The sequence below is a fragment of the Octodon degus genome, unplaced genomic scaffold (assembly GCF_000260255.1).
Source record: "Octodon degus isolate 3935 unplaced genomic scaffold, OctDeg1.0 scaffold00005, whole genome shotgun sequence".
NCBI classification, from domain to species: domain Eukaryota; kingdom Metazoa; phylum Chordata; class Mammalia; order Rodentia; family Octodontidae; genus Octodon; species Octodon degus.
Genome location: NW_004524581.1, coordinates 8,263,240 through 8,280,256, shown reverse-complemented (window position 1 = coordinate 8,280,256; position 17,017 = coordinate 8,263,240). Strand labels below are relative to the sequence as shown.

Here is a 17,017-nt window from a genome sequence, read left to right as displayed (position 1 = left end):
TCATTATGCCTATATTAAATATCTTGCCAGTTTCTTTTACCTCATGAAAGTTCTCAAGCTTAGAAGCTGCCTAATAGAAGAAGATATCACAAGTCTAATAAATTATACTGAAAGGAATGGGTGGATATATTCATTTGCTGGGGCTGCAGACCAAGTTATTTTCTCCAGTGGTTATTTTTGCACAGAGATGGGCTTAACCACTGAAATTTATTTTTTCAGTTTTGGTGGTTAGAACACATCAGGGTGTTGTCAGGATTGGTTTCTTTTAAGGGCATCTCTCCTTGGTTTGTAGAGGGCTACTTTCTCAGTCTTCTCTACTTGTGCTTATATCCTAATCTCTCTCTTTTTTTAAAATCTTTTTGAGACAGGGTTTCGCTTTGCAGTAGAGGCTAGCTTTGAATTTACTTTGTATTCCAGGCTGGCCTTGAACTCTTGGTGATCCTCCTGTCTCAGCCTCTTGAGTGCTGGGATTACAGGCATGTGCAGTCCATGCCCAGCTCTATTCACTTATTCTCAAACATGATGATCATATCAGATTATAGCTCTCTCTAATAAACTCATTTTAATCTTCATTACTTCTTTAAAGACTATCTTCAGCTGGGCTGGTGGCTTACTCTGGGAAGCTGAAGTAAGAAGATGGCAAGTTTGAGCCCAACCTGGGCAATTTAGTGATTCAGAAAAACACTGAAAGTATAAAATTTTAAAAGGGCTAGGGGTGTAGTTCAGGGTAAAGGCCCTGGGCTCAATCCCCAATACTGGAAAACCGAGCTATCTCCAAATACATTCATGCTGTTGAAGTGTCAGGTGTTAAGATGCATGAATTTTGTGAAACATAATCCAGTCCTTAACAGTGGGTTGTATTCTTAAAAAGTGAAGGTTTGTTTTCTTTCCTGTTGTGATAAGTGATACGATGCTGGAACATAGCCTTTATGCAGATTCATGTGGAAAGTGCCCTGATACTAGATTATAGGTTTTACATAAAATTACACAGATTGGTATTCTGAGTTTAATTCCACCATCTAGATGTCTGATTGTGGACCGTGAGCTATTTTCTCCAAGCTCCATATAGCCCTAGGAGATCTGTATAAGTTACGTTGAGATTCATGCGGTATATTGTGATCCAGATGTGATGCTTGAACAGTGACGCCACGTTCTCATTTTGCTCAGTACACAGCATTTTTCAGGGCTGTTTTTGTTCAGACATGGTTTTTTCCTTACCTTTTCCTTTTACATTTGAAATTCAGTTTCTGGGAAAATGAAATTTTAATTATAGTATGGATTTCTTAGAAGTTTATTGCTAGTGAGATTTCACCTATATAAATACGCATATTGGTAGTTTTGCAGTTTAGACTTATTGCAAAGAACTCAATTTCCCCCATCGAGTAGTTTAAGAATAATCTATTTACTTGTTAGCCCAGAATATATGAGCAAACTTAATAGCCACTACATTTGTATGAATTATAATTTTGAGAATACAAGGGCTATAGACCAGTAGGTTAGAAATTGTATTGTCTGGAATATTACATAATATGCTTTGTTATTGTTTTGTTTTTTATCCCCTAGTGTTGGGTCTTTGTGTAATCAAAATTGTGGGCTTGCTTATACATGCTAGGACAACCATACGTTGTATATTCTTTTGAACAGACCTGATTTAAAGTATTTTGACTTTTTTTGTGGTAAATGTACTTGTGCATATTATGCTAACTGTACATGTTTTCATTTGCAAAATGTAGTTACATTCTATTTGCGGTCAATTATGTATCTAGGCATTGAGAGACACCCATAATGTTACCAGATGTGTTAGCTTTCTATTACTATAACCTGAGATGGTAGATTTGTAAAAAGAAAAAAAACCAAAAACTTATTTTGGCTTCTAGTTTTAGAGGATTCAATCCATGTTTATTTGGCTCAGTTTCTTTGGGTCCATGGGAAGGCAGCATATTATGGTGGGAGCGAGTAGTAGAGTGAAGTTGCTTACCCCTGGCCAAAGGCAACGATAAAGAAAGAGACCAGGATTGCACAGCCCTTTGAAGGGTGGACCTGCGCACCTCCTGCCAGGTCTGCCCCCAAGTGATGGCAGCCTGGAGACCAAGCCTCAACCTTGGCCTGTGGGTGGCCTTCCAGGTCCGCATCAGGGCTCCCCAGGTTCCTTGCGGGTTAGAAAGGCAGTGTGCAGTGCAACAGGTCAGGAGTTCAGGCAGGTAAACTAACTTTTTTTCATCACATAATTTTTGTGTGACTTTTAGTGATTTCATAATACCAAAAAATAACATTTATTGAGTATGCCATGGCGTATTCTACCCATTACTTAATAACCCTGATCTTGCTATTTCGTCATTAAAAATTTTAAATAGTGATTTTAGAATAAAAATTTTATTCTTAAATACTGTTTTTCTTAATATCTTTCCATGGAAATAAATATTTGTAACAGTTTAGGAGGTAGCTTTTCAGATATTTGGGGGATGTGTCTGTCAAATACAATTTTCTTACCATCACAAATTACATATAGGTACTAATTTTTTTTTTTTTTTTTGCTTTAATAATATACCATGTCTACTTGCACTTGTACTTCATTTACTTTAGTAGATCATAATAGTTGAGTGGATGAATTAACTGTATAAATGGAGGCAGAATTATTGTCGCTAAAAACAATGTAGCAGGGGCTGGTGAGATGGCTCAGTGGTCTAAAGCACCTACTTAGAACAAGCTTGGCAAAGCACAGGGACCACGGTTCAATCCCCCAGCACCACATGCCAGCACCAGCCCCGCCCCCTGGTGGGCTGAGCTTCCCCCCACACACAAATAAATAAAATTAAAAAAAAAAACAATGTAGCAGTGATATTCAATAAGAATTTTTATGTATACATAAGATTTTTACAGACTAGATTTTAGCATGTGAAACTGAATTGAACACTGAATGTTGGTAGGTGCTCCTGAATTGTCTTTTGGTTTACTAAATATTATCTTTTTCTATTTTTATGAAATCTAATTGATCAGAAATACATCTCATTTATTATAAATTTTTTACTTTTATTCTTTAATCCTTTTTCTCTTGGAGGATTTTTTTGTCAAAATAAATGAACTATTTAAAAAGAATTGGTATTATTTACTATATGAGTGTTTTTTCCATAGCATTTATCTCTATATTTTATTTAGCATTTCTGTAATGCTGTGTGCCAGGTACCTGTGTAGATTCTTCACCAATATTTAATCCTTACAACAATCTATGGACTCTATTGTTATTTCATTTTATAGATATGCTCATTAAGGCATAATTAGTTCAAATAATTTGAGCAAAATCATCTGAGTAGTGAATGGTAGCCACAGGATTTGAAAGTAGGCAGTCTGGCATCAGCGTTGGTGCCTTGAACTGTCACACACTGTTTTCTTTCCCCGGGCGCTGACTTAACCCCGGCACCTTGCACATGCACAACAGGTACTGCCCACTGACCTACATTCTCAGGCTGTACCGTATCTCTTTTGAAGATGTGTTTTTATGCTGTAAAAGTCATCTATATAATCATTTGGGTTTGTACTTAGTACCTTATTTTTTGTTTTCATGGCTTACAGTATTTTTAAATTATTTTTTACAATGATTTCTAATATATAAAAATGGAATAGATATTTGCATATTTCTGAACTTGTTTTCAGTTGTTTGTGTCTAAGAGACTTTGGGCCTTTCCTTTTAGACCATTTTATTGTCTAGTTTTTTGAGACAGGGTCTTACTGTGTAGCACAGGCTGGCCTTGAACTCAGGCTGGTCCTCCTGCCTCAGCCTCCCAAGTGCTGGGATTGTGGCATGTGCAGCCATGTCCAGCAGTTGTATCTTTTGTGATTCTAAAGTTTCTGTGACTGTTTTGAGCCCATATTTTTTTGTTAAGGACCTCTCATTCAGTACTAAGCAGGAGCAATGATGGTGTCCTTTAACTCAGTTCCGGTAATTCTTTGTAAAATTTCTGCATTAAATTTGACTAGGTTTGTGGTAGGTATTTTTTCTTAGGTTAGGAAATTGTCCTCTATGAGTCAAGGTTCTGTCAAGAAATAAGTGTTGCACTCTGGCAGTTTAATGAAGAGATGGTTTACAAAAGTGTAGTTAAGACTCGAGACAGTTGGCTGGAGATAAAGTTATACATTTTGTGTTAGTTTTCTGTTATCTGTAACAAATACCTGCAGTAATTGGCTTTCAAAGAGAAAAGGTTCATTTTGGCTAACAGTTTCAGAGGGCACCCCTGTGGCCAGTGGGCCCCATTCACTTAGGCCAGTGTGATGAGTCAGCGCCTCGTGGTGGGAGTGTGTGATGGAAGGTGCAGAAGAGGAAAGGGAAGGGCAGCTCTCGTAATGCACTTCAGGAGGCACAGGGCACTAAGACCTCACACGCAGCTGTTCCCTTCTCATAGTGCTGAGCTGCATGCCAAGATTGCAACATGTGGTCTGTAGGATTCAATCTGTAGCTTTCTACCCTTATTTCCCAAAGTACATATCCATCTTAGAGTGCAGAATGCATTTAGTCCATCTCTTAGAGTCCTTAGAATCCTCAACTGTTTCATCACCACTTAAACAGTTAAAAAGTCTCCTCTGAAATGTATAAGAAACTATTAACTGTGAAAAACTGTAAAAATTAAAAAAAAATTTCTTCCAAGATACAGTGGCAGAAGATAAGTATTCATATTCCAAAAGAGATAAATGGGAAAACAGATAGGAAGATTAGATTGAAGAAGACTGAGATTTACATTAAATCCTATGGTTCTTGTCTGGGGATACACTGGCAGGAGAGGGGCACCCAAGGGCATAGACAACCTGTGGCCTCAGTACTGATTGGGCTGAAAATGGCATTTGATACTCATTCTGCAGCCTGAGTGCTTTGCTGCCTTGAAATTTTCCCCGCCAGATAAATGCGTCTATCACATTAAGGTTAGTCTAATAGAATCCAAAGGCATAAGTGTAATGGAGTCTTTTTTTTCTTTTTTGGGTAATGATGTAACAAGGGTGGCTTGCAGTCCAGTTTGCAAGGGAGTCTTCATTAGTCTAACCTCATCGCCATAGCCTTTGCTATTCACACATCAGCATTCTGGTGTCCTACCAGAACTACCTGTTAAGTCCTGCTTAAAACATTTTTGGTTTTGTTGTAGTTGTCTCCTTCAACAAAGGTGCTTCCATGTTGATTCATTTATAATCACAGCAACAACCCCATTTCTCATTACCAAGTTTCTGTGTTGGTCAGTTTTCTATTACTGTAACAAAGTACTTGGCGATAATCAATTTAAAGAGGAGAGGTTCATTTTGGCCCATAATTTGAGGGTTCAGTCTGTGGCCAGTTGACTGTTACTGTTGGGGTTGTGATGCCACAGCATCACAGCAGGTGTGTGTGGCAGAGGGCATTTGTTCACCTTATGACCAGGTACAGCAAATGAGAGACAGGGAGACTGGCCTGCCAATCTCCTCTTCAGATGTCCCAGTGATCCAGGGCCTCTTGGTGGGTCTTGCCTGAAGTCCCCCCACCTCCCAGCAGTGCCAACCTAGAGGCCATGCTTTTAATGCCTGGCTTAGGAATGCACTGGAAATCTAAACCATGACACCATTCCTAGGCCTGAAGGGACAAGGAGTGCAGCTAGTGCAGTCCCTGGGGAAGGCAGGTGATAACCAGACAAAGCTGGTTAGGAGGGCCCTGGGGAGGCCGATGTTCACCTCATCCTCTCCTGCTCTTTGTTCTCCTGCTACTGCCTCCCGCTATATGTGGGCCCTGGGTGCAGCTGACTGGGAGATGTCTCTTGGGGGAGGTGTGTGGCCTTGGCTGGGGGCAGGGGCAGGAAGTGCTTAGGGTCTATGTTGTTTTTCTTTTAATAATCAATTTAAAGCAGAAATGGATAGGTATTTAATATTTTTTAGCTATCTTTTCTGTATCCATCAAAATGATTATGAGTTTTCATTAGTTAATGTGATAATTTATAATTTCTATACTGTTACTACCTTTTATTTGCAGATTAAAAACTGTCTTTGCTTTTTGATTTTGCTTAATACTTTTTTTCCATCTGTGAGCATGTGATTGAACTATTGTTTTCTTCATATTACAGTGTCCATATCTACTTCAGATATAGTTTCTTGGGGTTCATAAAATGAGATAAAGAACTTATCCTTATTTATTTTGTTGAATAATTTGTATCAGGTCAGGGTACTGCTCTTGGAAGGCTCCACAGGATTTACCTGTTAAAACTAGCTTAAGAGGGAAATTGAAGAAGCACAAATTATGTAGAATAAAAGGAAGTTGAAAGAATTTGTGGACACTAAATTCTCTCTCCCCTTTGGTGTGGCTGGAAGTTAACTGAACCTGCTGTGGTCAGAATTTATTTGTGTGTTTGTGGACAAGAATTATTTTATAGCTGAGGCTCTAGCTCAGTGGCATAAACACGTGCCTGGCAAGTGCAAAGTCCTGAGTTCCATCCCTAGTACACCCCCGCCCCCAATATTTTGTAGGGGCTGGGGATATAGCTCAGTGGTGCAGCTTCTGCCTGACAAGCATAAGGTCCTGACTTCAATTACTGGTACTCCAAACAAAAGTAATTATTTTATATTTGGTATCATTTATTTCCAGTTTACATAGTTATAAGGTAATTCGATGATAGTGAAAGTGTAGAATCTGATAACCAAGTAGAATAGGCTCTGTTTCCCTTTTTCTTTTCTTCTGTCTTTTTGAGTCATGATTTCGCTGTGTAGTATTTCAGGCTAGCCTTGACTGACTTTGTAGCCCAGGCAGGCCTGAAACTCATAGCAATTCTCTTCACTCAGCCTTCTGAGTGCTGGGATTATATGTGTATCACCATGCATGGCAATAATAGGTAGTTTTGATTGGAGATACACAATGATCTTTTTTGCATATTCCAAATTGGAATATACTTCCAGTTAGAATGTATACTAGATAAATTATGATTCATTGTTACTGTGTTTTATTTGAGATGTGTAGGGCAGTTTGAAAGTATTATAAAACAATAACAAGTGTTATATTTCTCTTTGATTCAGGTTTATGCTGCTGATTGTAGTGATGGTATTCTTCTAGAACTACGAAAATATTTGCCAAAATATTATGGTATCTGGTCACCACCCACTGCACCAAATGGTAATATTTTCTTTAAAGTACATCTTTTAGTTTTAATTCATGATATTGGCTTCCTAAAGCATTATAAAAAAATTAATAGTATATAATATAAAACATGTGACATATATATTTCTCTCAAAGCCTTTTCTACTAACCTTTGCTTTTTTAAACCATTTTATTAAATGGTATATATATATATATATATATATATATATATGACTCATCTCTTATTGTTGAATAAAAGCATGTAAGCATATAGAGCTACTACAGAAGTATACAGTATTAAGACTGTGTACATTTAATGTTCTTTCCTATTTGTATAGTTTTTTTTTGCCTATTTGAGTAATAAAAAGATACCAAAACTGTTTTCTCTGTGTAACTTCTGATTTTCTGGTGTGTCATATTGTACCTCTTTGTCTCTTGCTTCCAGGCTTTACATTGCAATCTTGAAAAACCCTGGGAAGTTTCATAGATGACAATATGATATATGTTAAAGGAGAATTCTTTTCCTTAACATTAGTTAATACTTGAAGCAGTATTTACCTCTTGAAAGCTTTTGCCAGAGTAGTCAGAATTTGAATAAGCAGCCTGCCTACCTAATCATTGACAAAGGTGACTGGTGAAGGAAGAGGTTTCCAACTTGAATATGTTTACGTGTAACCTGTAGCCTTGTTAAACACAATCTATGTTGGAGTTTAGTGAAAATTTTTGTTGAATAAAGCCTCACGATTTTCTCATGTAGACTAAATCTCAGTGTGAGGGGTAGAACAGGACTCCAGTTTGAGCTTGTTCCTTCTTGTTTTCCTTTGACTCTGAGTCAGTGTGTCAATTTCATTAATAGGTGATTATGATGTCTCAAATGCTGGAGACAGAAGTGTTTCAGGTTTAGGACTGTTTTCAGATTTTGGAATATTTGCATGTACATAATAAGATATCCTAGTCATAGCAGCCAGAGGTAATCATGAAACTCATTCTAGTTTTATATGTACCTTATTGCATGCAGATAGTTTTTATAGTAATTTTAGTATACCTGGATTTGATGGTGATCTGTCCTGTGAAGTCAAGTGTGGAATTTTCCCTTTTTGATGTCAATGTGGGTTATCCAAAAGTTTCAAATTTTGTAGCATTGTGCAGTTCGTATTTTTGGACTAAGCATTCATTCTCTGTTCCTTCTTTTTACTTAAAGATCTTTCAGTCCCAAGTATATGGATGCATGTATGCTTCAGATCAGCGTGTTGCATTTACATTAACTTCCCAAATGACATACTTAGCTTTTACTTTGGTTGTTTAAATGTTTTGTCAACTTCACTAACGCAGTAATTTTTTTTAGCTTAATACTGTATAAATTTGCATATGTTCTACATTCTGCATATCATATAAAAATATCTTATGAATTCTCTTTTAGTTGATTATAACTAGAAATATTTGTGCTATTGTGTTGAGAAGATAAAGAGAGGAAAATACTAGGCAGCAAATGAGGGACAGGTTATCAGTAATGCTAACAGTTGTCTTGGGATTTTTCTGTCTTTTCCTACTTTATTTTCTTTGGAAGAAGATGGACGAAATTGTAGAAAGCAGATTGTTTAGGTTTGTTTTTACTAGCTGCATCATGTGATCACTTTTTTGTTGTTACCCTTTTGATTGTAAATGAAATAACTATAAGGTGGCAAACCTATGTGTAGCTCATCTGACCATGAAAACATACTTTATTAAATTTTAGTAGAATACTATAATTTGTATCAATATATTTCATGTTTTAGGCATTTTATATGCTCAGGGAAGAATTTTACAAATCTATAAGCCAAAGTAGTAAAATACTAAAGATAGTAAAACACAAAAGCTTACTTGCTCAACAAAGTTATTCTCTAGCAACTTGAAGCTTAAGAATATCTTTACAAATAAAGATTTTCTTTTTTTATGACAGTGCGAGGTGTAATTTACATATCATAAAACACACCCATTATAAAAGCAAGCAGCCCAGTAGTTTTCAGTATATTTACAGAGTTGTACACAGATTACTGTAGGTTTAACATTAACATTTTTGGCAATTTTGTTTGAAAATGTATGTAATAAATCTTGTTTATATGCTTGTGTAAACATGTAGGAGCCTGGTAAAAGTAATGCCAAGAATTTGTTGTTGAAATCTGTAACAGTCAAGTACGGTTGAGTAAATTGAGAGCTGTCGGGTATGGCATGATCTTTGCCCTGGTGGGTAGGTGTCTTCATCTAGCTACTAGTCAAGTTTCAAGAAGCAGGTAGTAGAACAAACTGACATTTAGGTCTTTCCCTCCCGCTCCCTTTGCCCATTTATTGGGCTCACATCTCTCCTTATAATTCTTTTTTCAACTTTTGTTCTCAGAAATGACTAATGACTGGTACAGAAGATTTTCTCTCTTGCATTTGGCTTTATAGTGGAGCATTTATTACCCATCTGGCTGGAAATTTCTTCTTTTGTTGGGAGATTTAGAAATGAAGACAGTGGCAAATAGCACTTGTACTTTGTACAGACACAGTGGTCAAAAAAAACCTTATTGGACTGGGGAGATAGCTCAGTGATGTAAGTGCCTGCCTGGTGAGCGCAAAGACCCAGGTTCAACTCCTGGTACTGCATGCCATGTTGCCCTGGAACCCCGGGCATGCTGAGCCTGCCACCAAACCTGAGTGTGGTGTCACACATTCATGATCCCAGTGCTGGGGAGGCTGAGACAGGAGGATCACTACGAATCCGAGCAGTGTAGTGAGACCTTGTACCAAATAAATGAAAGATTTAAAAAATGTTTTTTAAAAAAAGCTTACTGAAACTTGGAACCTAAATTTTCATAATTTATGGAATTATTAATATTCATTAGGAAGATTTAAATAAATTATCTTGCAATTCTTTATCCTCTCTCTTGTCTTACTTTCAGTAGAGTATTTCATCTTTAGTATTTATCTGTTCACTGGGTTTCTTTTTTCTTTCCCTGGTTCAGATATTTCTATTTTTCTGCCTTTGATTCTGCAGAACTTTCTGTCTTTCTTAAAACATCAAGTCTATTCTACAAGTAGAAAATTTGGCTTTTTGAGATAGGGTCTCACTATTGCAGTTCAGGCTGGTCTTCAACTCACTTTGTAGCCCAGACTGGCCTCGAACTCACACTAATCTTCCTGCCTCAGCCTCCCAAGTAATCCTGTAATCCTCCAAGTAGAAAATTTTTCCAAGTAGAAAATTTGCTATAGGAAGCTTTTACACATAATATATTTCAAAGCCTTATATTTAAGATAATCATATATAATGTAGAAAAGTTTTCTTCATTCAGAGTAACCTTGTATACTATCACCAATATCATGAAAGTATATAAATATTTTGAGCATGTTAACAATGTCATTAGTAAAATCAGTGAGAAATCTTACTAGTCTTGTAACAGCATAAAATTATATTTTGGATTATAGTATCTGATATGTATTTTAATGGTCTTTATCTCAAAAAATCTTTTTAAAAATCATAGAAATTGTATATACAGTTTTTAAATGAATTAATGGACAAATGTTAGAGTGTCGATCATAGCCTCTTTAACTATATTTCTAATTACTATGAGTTCTTGAAATAAACACCACATATTCATGAGGAGCCCATGGCCTTTTGTTATGCATTTACCTACCAGCAGCAAGCTTTAGAGGTTACCTCATTTAGATCTGAGCCTTACAGATGCCAGGCCTTGGGTCTCTGAAACACTGGCTTTGTAAATTGATTAAGGAGTTTCCAGAGTTTAAAAAATAAATCTAGTTATTTGTGCTCTTTATTATTTATACATACATGCTTACATATGAAAAATAAGCTATTTTTGATACTCAAAATGCTGTATTTGCAAACTGCATCTTCAAATGTAATCATATCCTATGCTTCAAGTGTCATATTAATGTAGTCTAATTTGTATTTTTGGTCTTAGTCACAGTGAACCTAAACTATTAGAGGTAGAACATATGAATCTTATTTTTAGCCCATCAGGCTTTGGGGGATACATTTTCTTGTTGTCATCATTTTTCATCATTAACCTCACTTTTAAAACTGCAGTAATCCTTGCCATCTTTTATTTTAACTAATCTAAATTTTCAGAGTTAATAAACAAATAACTGGGAGTATTTGCAGAAGGAAGTATGAAATAGTAATCTCTGGATAGAAAAGTGACTTGATTTGGGACACACAGTGTGACATGAGGCTTGCTTGAGGTTAGGATCAGATTGAGTATGTTTTGCAGTCAGAATACTTAGTTTTTGACTTGTGATAAAGATAACATATAATAGATATTTTTATTAATATTTAACTGATATTAACCCCAGGGTTGGAGAATACCCGTTCTCAAATACCTAATTGGGTTGTTACTGTATCTTTTTATTTTGTGGTTATCAAATTATTTTACTTGGAAAGGTGGACTCCAGAGAAACATCTTATGAATTTTTTATTTATACTGAATATTGAACTCCAACTTGGACCCATCAGTGACCTAATGTGGTTGGCAAATTTTGATGGTTATCCACGGTGTGTATGTTTAACACTCATGTGCACTGGATGGATAATAAATGCTCAGTGAGTACCAGATATGTACAGGCATTATACTAAATAAAATCCTATTTCTACTCTTAAAATGCAACTCTTGGTTTTTGTCTTATATATGTGTATTCCCAGAGGAGTGACTTGCACAGTAATTATATATTGAGCATATACAAGTTTTTTTGGGGGGGACTATTTTAATGTCCATTTTGGGTGCTGTTACTGACACTTTGCTGTGCAGTGTCTCAGTTAGTCCTCATGTGAACTCCACAGTACTATCTGTGATTATTTTTGTTTTACATAAAATTGAGACTATAGAAGTGCTACCGAGGTCAGGTCACTGGCTAACAAAGGTAGAGCTGAGATCTGAACTTTTTTCTCTGCTTCCAAAGCAATGACTTTTAAACTGTTACCATTTTGGTTAAGATTCCTTGGGTGCACAGTCTAGTAACAGACTTGGGCTTGATTAAACAAGACTTCATTACAGTGAGTACACAGGAGTGTCTTATAAAAATCAAGGGCTGTGCATTTGAACCCAAGATAGGATCGGAACTAGAAACCAAGCCCTATCAAAGTCCATGTTTATTAGTTTTCAGAGATAAGGTCATAAATTTAGGCATAAACTAATCTAAGAATTATTTGGTAACCTCAATTATATGAAACATAGCAAGAACCTGAAAGTAAGATAAAGAAAAACAAATTTGTCTAGTCAGAATAAATGTCAAGAAGTGAATATAGTATTTAGTCTTATTTACTATAGAAATGACTCAAGTTATTGTAGGGTGAGCAAGGTAAGTCTAGAGTTCCACTGGGCAGCACGACAGGGGAGGGCACTCAGTTATATTCCTACCATACATAGAATTTGCATTTGTATTTTCCTCCTTTACAAGAGGAGGAAGGAAAGATGGAAGTTTCTGTATTCAGATCTATGAAGTGTAGCTTTAGCTTCTGTCATAGCGTCAAGAAGCTCTTCATGGTGTTTTTCATCACTACCAAACTTGACAAATTGAAAATAACCTTACACTGAGATACAGCTGCTGATTCCCATCTTTGTCCTTTTATATACATCCTCACCTCAGTAGGAACTTCGGAGTCTTGTTTTAACTTGTGAAGGACAAGTATCTTCTGTGTTAGAATCTTCAGTCATTTTTTGATTCTCCGAATACATGTCTTGTTGCTCGAATTCCTGGGTAGCTGTAGAGAAAGTGTGGATGTGTTGGCTTTTTGCTCAGGTTGATTGGAGAGCAGAGAACCCGATGGGAATCATGCTGCTTGCTTCCCATCCTGCACTTATCTTTTAAAACACAGAGACAGGGTCGAGTTCTTGCTCCTTTGTTGGTGTTCTTGCTTTTCCTAGGGCCTTTTAGTGTCTGCCACATGTCTTGTCTGTGTCCAGACTTTTTGTGTTCTTTTTTCTCTTGATGATGTCTGTTGGAAGAGTGACGAGCACCTTCTTGTATGTCAGGACTGCTCTTAGACTGTGCTTTTTTTTTTTTTTCTTTTGGGTCATATTTGGGCTTACCTATATAGTCAAAACTCTTCTATCTTTTAAAGGATTAAAAACTTACCTTTTAATCTCATTCTTTGAAGGAGATTTATGCCTCTTAAATCTGAGGGCCTAAAACTTCTTGAATCATGGTTTCATTTGCATCTTTTGAGATTATTTTACCCATGAGAGGGAGAATAATTTTTTCCTTCCATGATTGGACCCAATCCTTGCTGTCGAGCTCAAAACTGTAAGGAATTCATATGTGTATGATAATGGGGCTTTTATAATATTACATGTGAATCTCCATTTTTCTGAGGGAAGATGTCTGCAGGAAACCAAAGAGATTTACAGATCAGTGTTTGGGAAATCCCTCTGTTCTTAAAAGCAAGGTATTTGTTTTCTCTTTGGAACTAGTAAGAACAGAATCTATATTTGGCAAAGATAATCACTTGGATTGATTTCCGATATCTAGAAGTACCTGTACTTCTATTGTATGCTCCGTGGGAGAGACTTACTCCTATTTCTAGTTTTAAATGGAGAATAAACTTTTAAAATATTTACATTTTTTGTTGGGACATTGATGACATAAATTTTATCCAAAGGGGGATGAATGTAATGTGGAATAATTTTTGAAATAAGCTCATTCATTTCCTTTTTAATCCCTATAGAAGCTTTATATCTACTATGTATGTTTCTCTTATGGTTGAATATATTTAACTTACATCCTTTAAAAATTTCTTTGTAATATTTATACTTGTTAAACTTGTTATTCTATCTTTTTAAGGTAGTTAGTTGTTGACTAGATTTATTTTAATTTTCTAAGATATCCTATATATAAAAATATTTTATCCTACATATAAAAATATTTTCCCCTGACAGTTACTTGAGTAGTCGTATGTTTGCTTTTCACTAATTAAGATTTTTGTTTAATAACAGATTTATACCTAAAACTGGAAGATGTTACCCATAAATTTACTAAGCCTTGCATAATGGATGTAAAGATAGGGCGAAAGAGCTATGATCCTTTTGCCTCATCTGAGAAGATTCAGCAACAGGTCAGCAAGTACCCATTAATGGAAGAGATTGGATTCTTGGTACTTGGCATGAGGGTAAGAGTGCTTATCAGAATAATCTCTATGTATTTTTCTTTATGTATTCTTCCCTTGAAATTATGGATATAATAGTATGAGTGTGTAAGAAGATAATGTGTTTTAGAATTGAATTATCAACTCTCCAGTTTGTAAATTTTCTATGAGAAGAGGGATTTGTATGTCATGTTCATTGATAGGACCATGTGGTCAGTGTCTGGTCCTAGTGTATACTAGATGATTAATACATGAGTGTATTACTGAATCTTAAGACCGCAACTCTGGTAATTTTTTTTTAACAAAGCTTTAAATTCAAATGTAAAGTAGTAAAAGTAAAAATTATTATCATTTTTTAATAAGAAAAATACCATTTATGTTGTCAGTAATTTTTATTTTTATTTTTTGACGGAACCAGGGATTGAACTTAGGCCCTTATGCTTGCCAGGGAAGTGCTTATTCCACTGAGCCATCTCCGCAGCCCTAGTATTTTTAAAATAGAAGAGAGATATTAAAATACAGGTCATTGGATTTTTTTGGGTTTTTTGGTACTGGGAATTAGGTCACTGTTTTAAAATTTGTGGTTTAAAATAATTTTTTGAGACTGGATGTGGTGGCATGCGCCTGTAATCTCAGCTCTTGGGAGGCTGTAAACAGATGGATCACTACGAGTCTGATCTCATAGTGAGACCCTGAACACCCCAGAGACCCTTCCCTAAAATACAAAAAAACCCCTATAAAACAAAACAATTTTTTGTGCTTATAATTCTGTGATTGGCATTTAAAATTTTTTTACTTTTAATATATATACAATTTTTTCATGTAAGTGTACATTGTACATTTATATAAGCATGAATATATTTATCCCCTCAAACATTTGCTCTTTGTGGTGATTAAGATCCTTTGTTCTCGCTTTTTTGAAATGTATAGCATAATATCATTATATCTGTTCATCTCATTGTACAATAAGAACACCAGAACTTCGTTTATCTATCTGTCTATCTGTCCATCCATCACTCTATAATGTAATTAGTTCTCATTCACTGGTCAGCCTTTGGATTGACAGTTTCAGCTGGGCTCAAGTAGTTCTTTTCCTCGTCACACTTGGGACGGCTCATGTGGCTGTAGTTACTTGCAGATTCAAAAGAGGCTTCCCGATTCAAACTGTGTAGCTGGTACTGACTGTTGGCAGAGCCTTTTCTCCTTATGGTGTTGGACGCTACCTCCAGCTTTCTCATGTCACAGTACCACATTCTGAGAGGCACAAGTAGAAGCTGCAAAGGTTCTTGAACTGTTGGTTAGGAAGTTACTGGCCATCATTCTGTGAGTTCAGTAATCAGAGTCTGTCACAGGTTCAGCCTGGATTGTGAGGACTGGGAAACAGACTTCTCTTCTTATAGTGGGAGAGATGCCAGATCACAGTGGGAGTGACAGGGTACACAGGAATGGGAAGGAAGCATCATGAAGGCTGTTCTGCAGACAGCACCACAGTCCTAGTGGTGTCTTCTGGATACATGGAGCTGAAATTCATGAATATAATGAATGATTGCTTACCTGTGAGCATAGTGGGTGATCTTACAGTTCATCATGTTAGACAGTACATGAATCTTGTTTTTGAGTTTTAATAGGGGAGCCAATAGGAAGCATCAGAGATGATTATTAATGTGATAGTACATTATTATCAACTTGAATTTGATATTCTGAGTCTAATAAACCAGAGAAATTGCTCAAGCAGTCATTTTATTTAAAAAAAAAAAACCTAATTAAATATGGGTATATAGAAAAGGGAAAGGGAGTAGGGACTGATCATAAAACAAGAAAGAGGCATCCCACAGAAATCTGACCAGACAACTGTTTAAACCTCTGCTCTTTATGGATCCCTGACTCTCCCACATTCCTTCTCACTTCCAGCAGATGGCTTTGCCTTCCACTTCAGAGAAAATAAAAACCATCAGACAAGATTTACTTCAATTTCCTGCAGACAGATGTAGTACAGACTTTACTTCTTGTGATTGCTTTAGAGAGTGTTTAGTCCTTCTGTCTAAACATAGCCCTTTCCTTTGTCCTTTGTGTGTCTTACTAAAGAACCTTATACTTTTTTTTTTTTTGGCGGAACCAGGGATTGAACTCAGGCCCTTGTGCTTGCTAGGGAAGTGCTTAGTCTACTGAGCCATCTCCCCGGTCCCTAAGAACCGTATACTCTTCATTCTTTGTCATTCCTTCTACCTTCAGGTTTTGCCTAGTCTTTGGCTCTTTGCTCATTAAAAAATAAATAAAATTAAAATAAAAATCAAGCAACATGCCCCCATTCTTCTGTTCTTTAGCTGTAGCTTTAACTTGTTTCCCCTTCAGAACTAGACCATTTCCATTTGTTTATTTTCCATTCAGGTTTCAGTCCATTCCAGTCTTGTTTTTGGTCCCATTGTGGTACCAGATTGGTTCTTTTCTATGCTCTCTAACGATACCTGCATGTCACTAAATCCAAGCAGCACTTTTTCTGTTCATCTTCTTACATGGACCAGGGCCTCCTCGAGACCTTTCTCCTTGTGTCTGTGACACCTCACCACTCGTGCTGCTTTTTTCTTAAGGGCATTTTGCAATCTTTGTCCGCTCATTTCTTTTTATTCTTTAAATGTTTCTTGGTTCCATTTTAATGCTGCCTCTCTTTTCTATTCTGTCCTATGTTATACCTTCTGTTCGCATTGGTTTCCTATTCATTACACTGACAGTTTCCAAATGTATGTTTTCAGCCTCTGCTTTTTCTTTGGTCTCCTGAATATATGTCTCAGTCTGTTAGACATTTTCTTTTATTTATTTATTTATTT

At 36.3% G+C, this 17,017-nt stretch overlaps 1 protein-coding gene across 2 annotated transcripts in view; it reads left to right on the top strand.

The window, feature by feature from the left end:
* Nucleotides 1-17,017, top strand: part of Ipmk (inositol polyphosphate multikinase) — a 70,833-nt gene that overhangs the window by 34,680 nt on the left and 19,136 nt on the right. For both annotated transcript variants that reach the window (XM_023722462.1, XM_004623949.1), the window contains exons 3-4: nt 7,015-7,111; nt 14,044-14,216. In XM_023722462.1, coding sequence (XP_023578230.1) covers nt 7,015-7,111; nt 14,044-14,216 — 270 coding nt within the window. The remainder of the gene's footprint in view (nt 1-7,014; nt 7,112-14,043; nt 14,217-17,017) is intronic.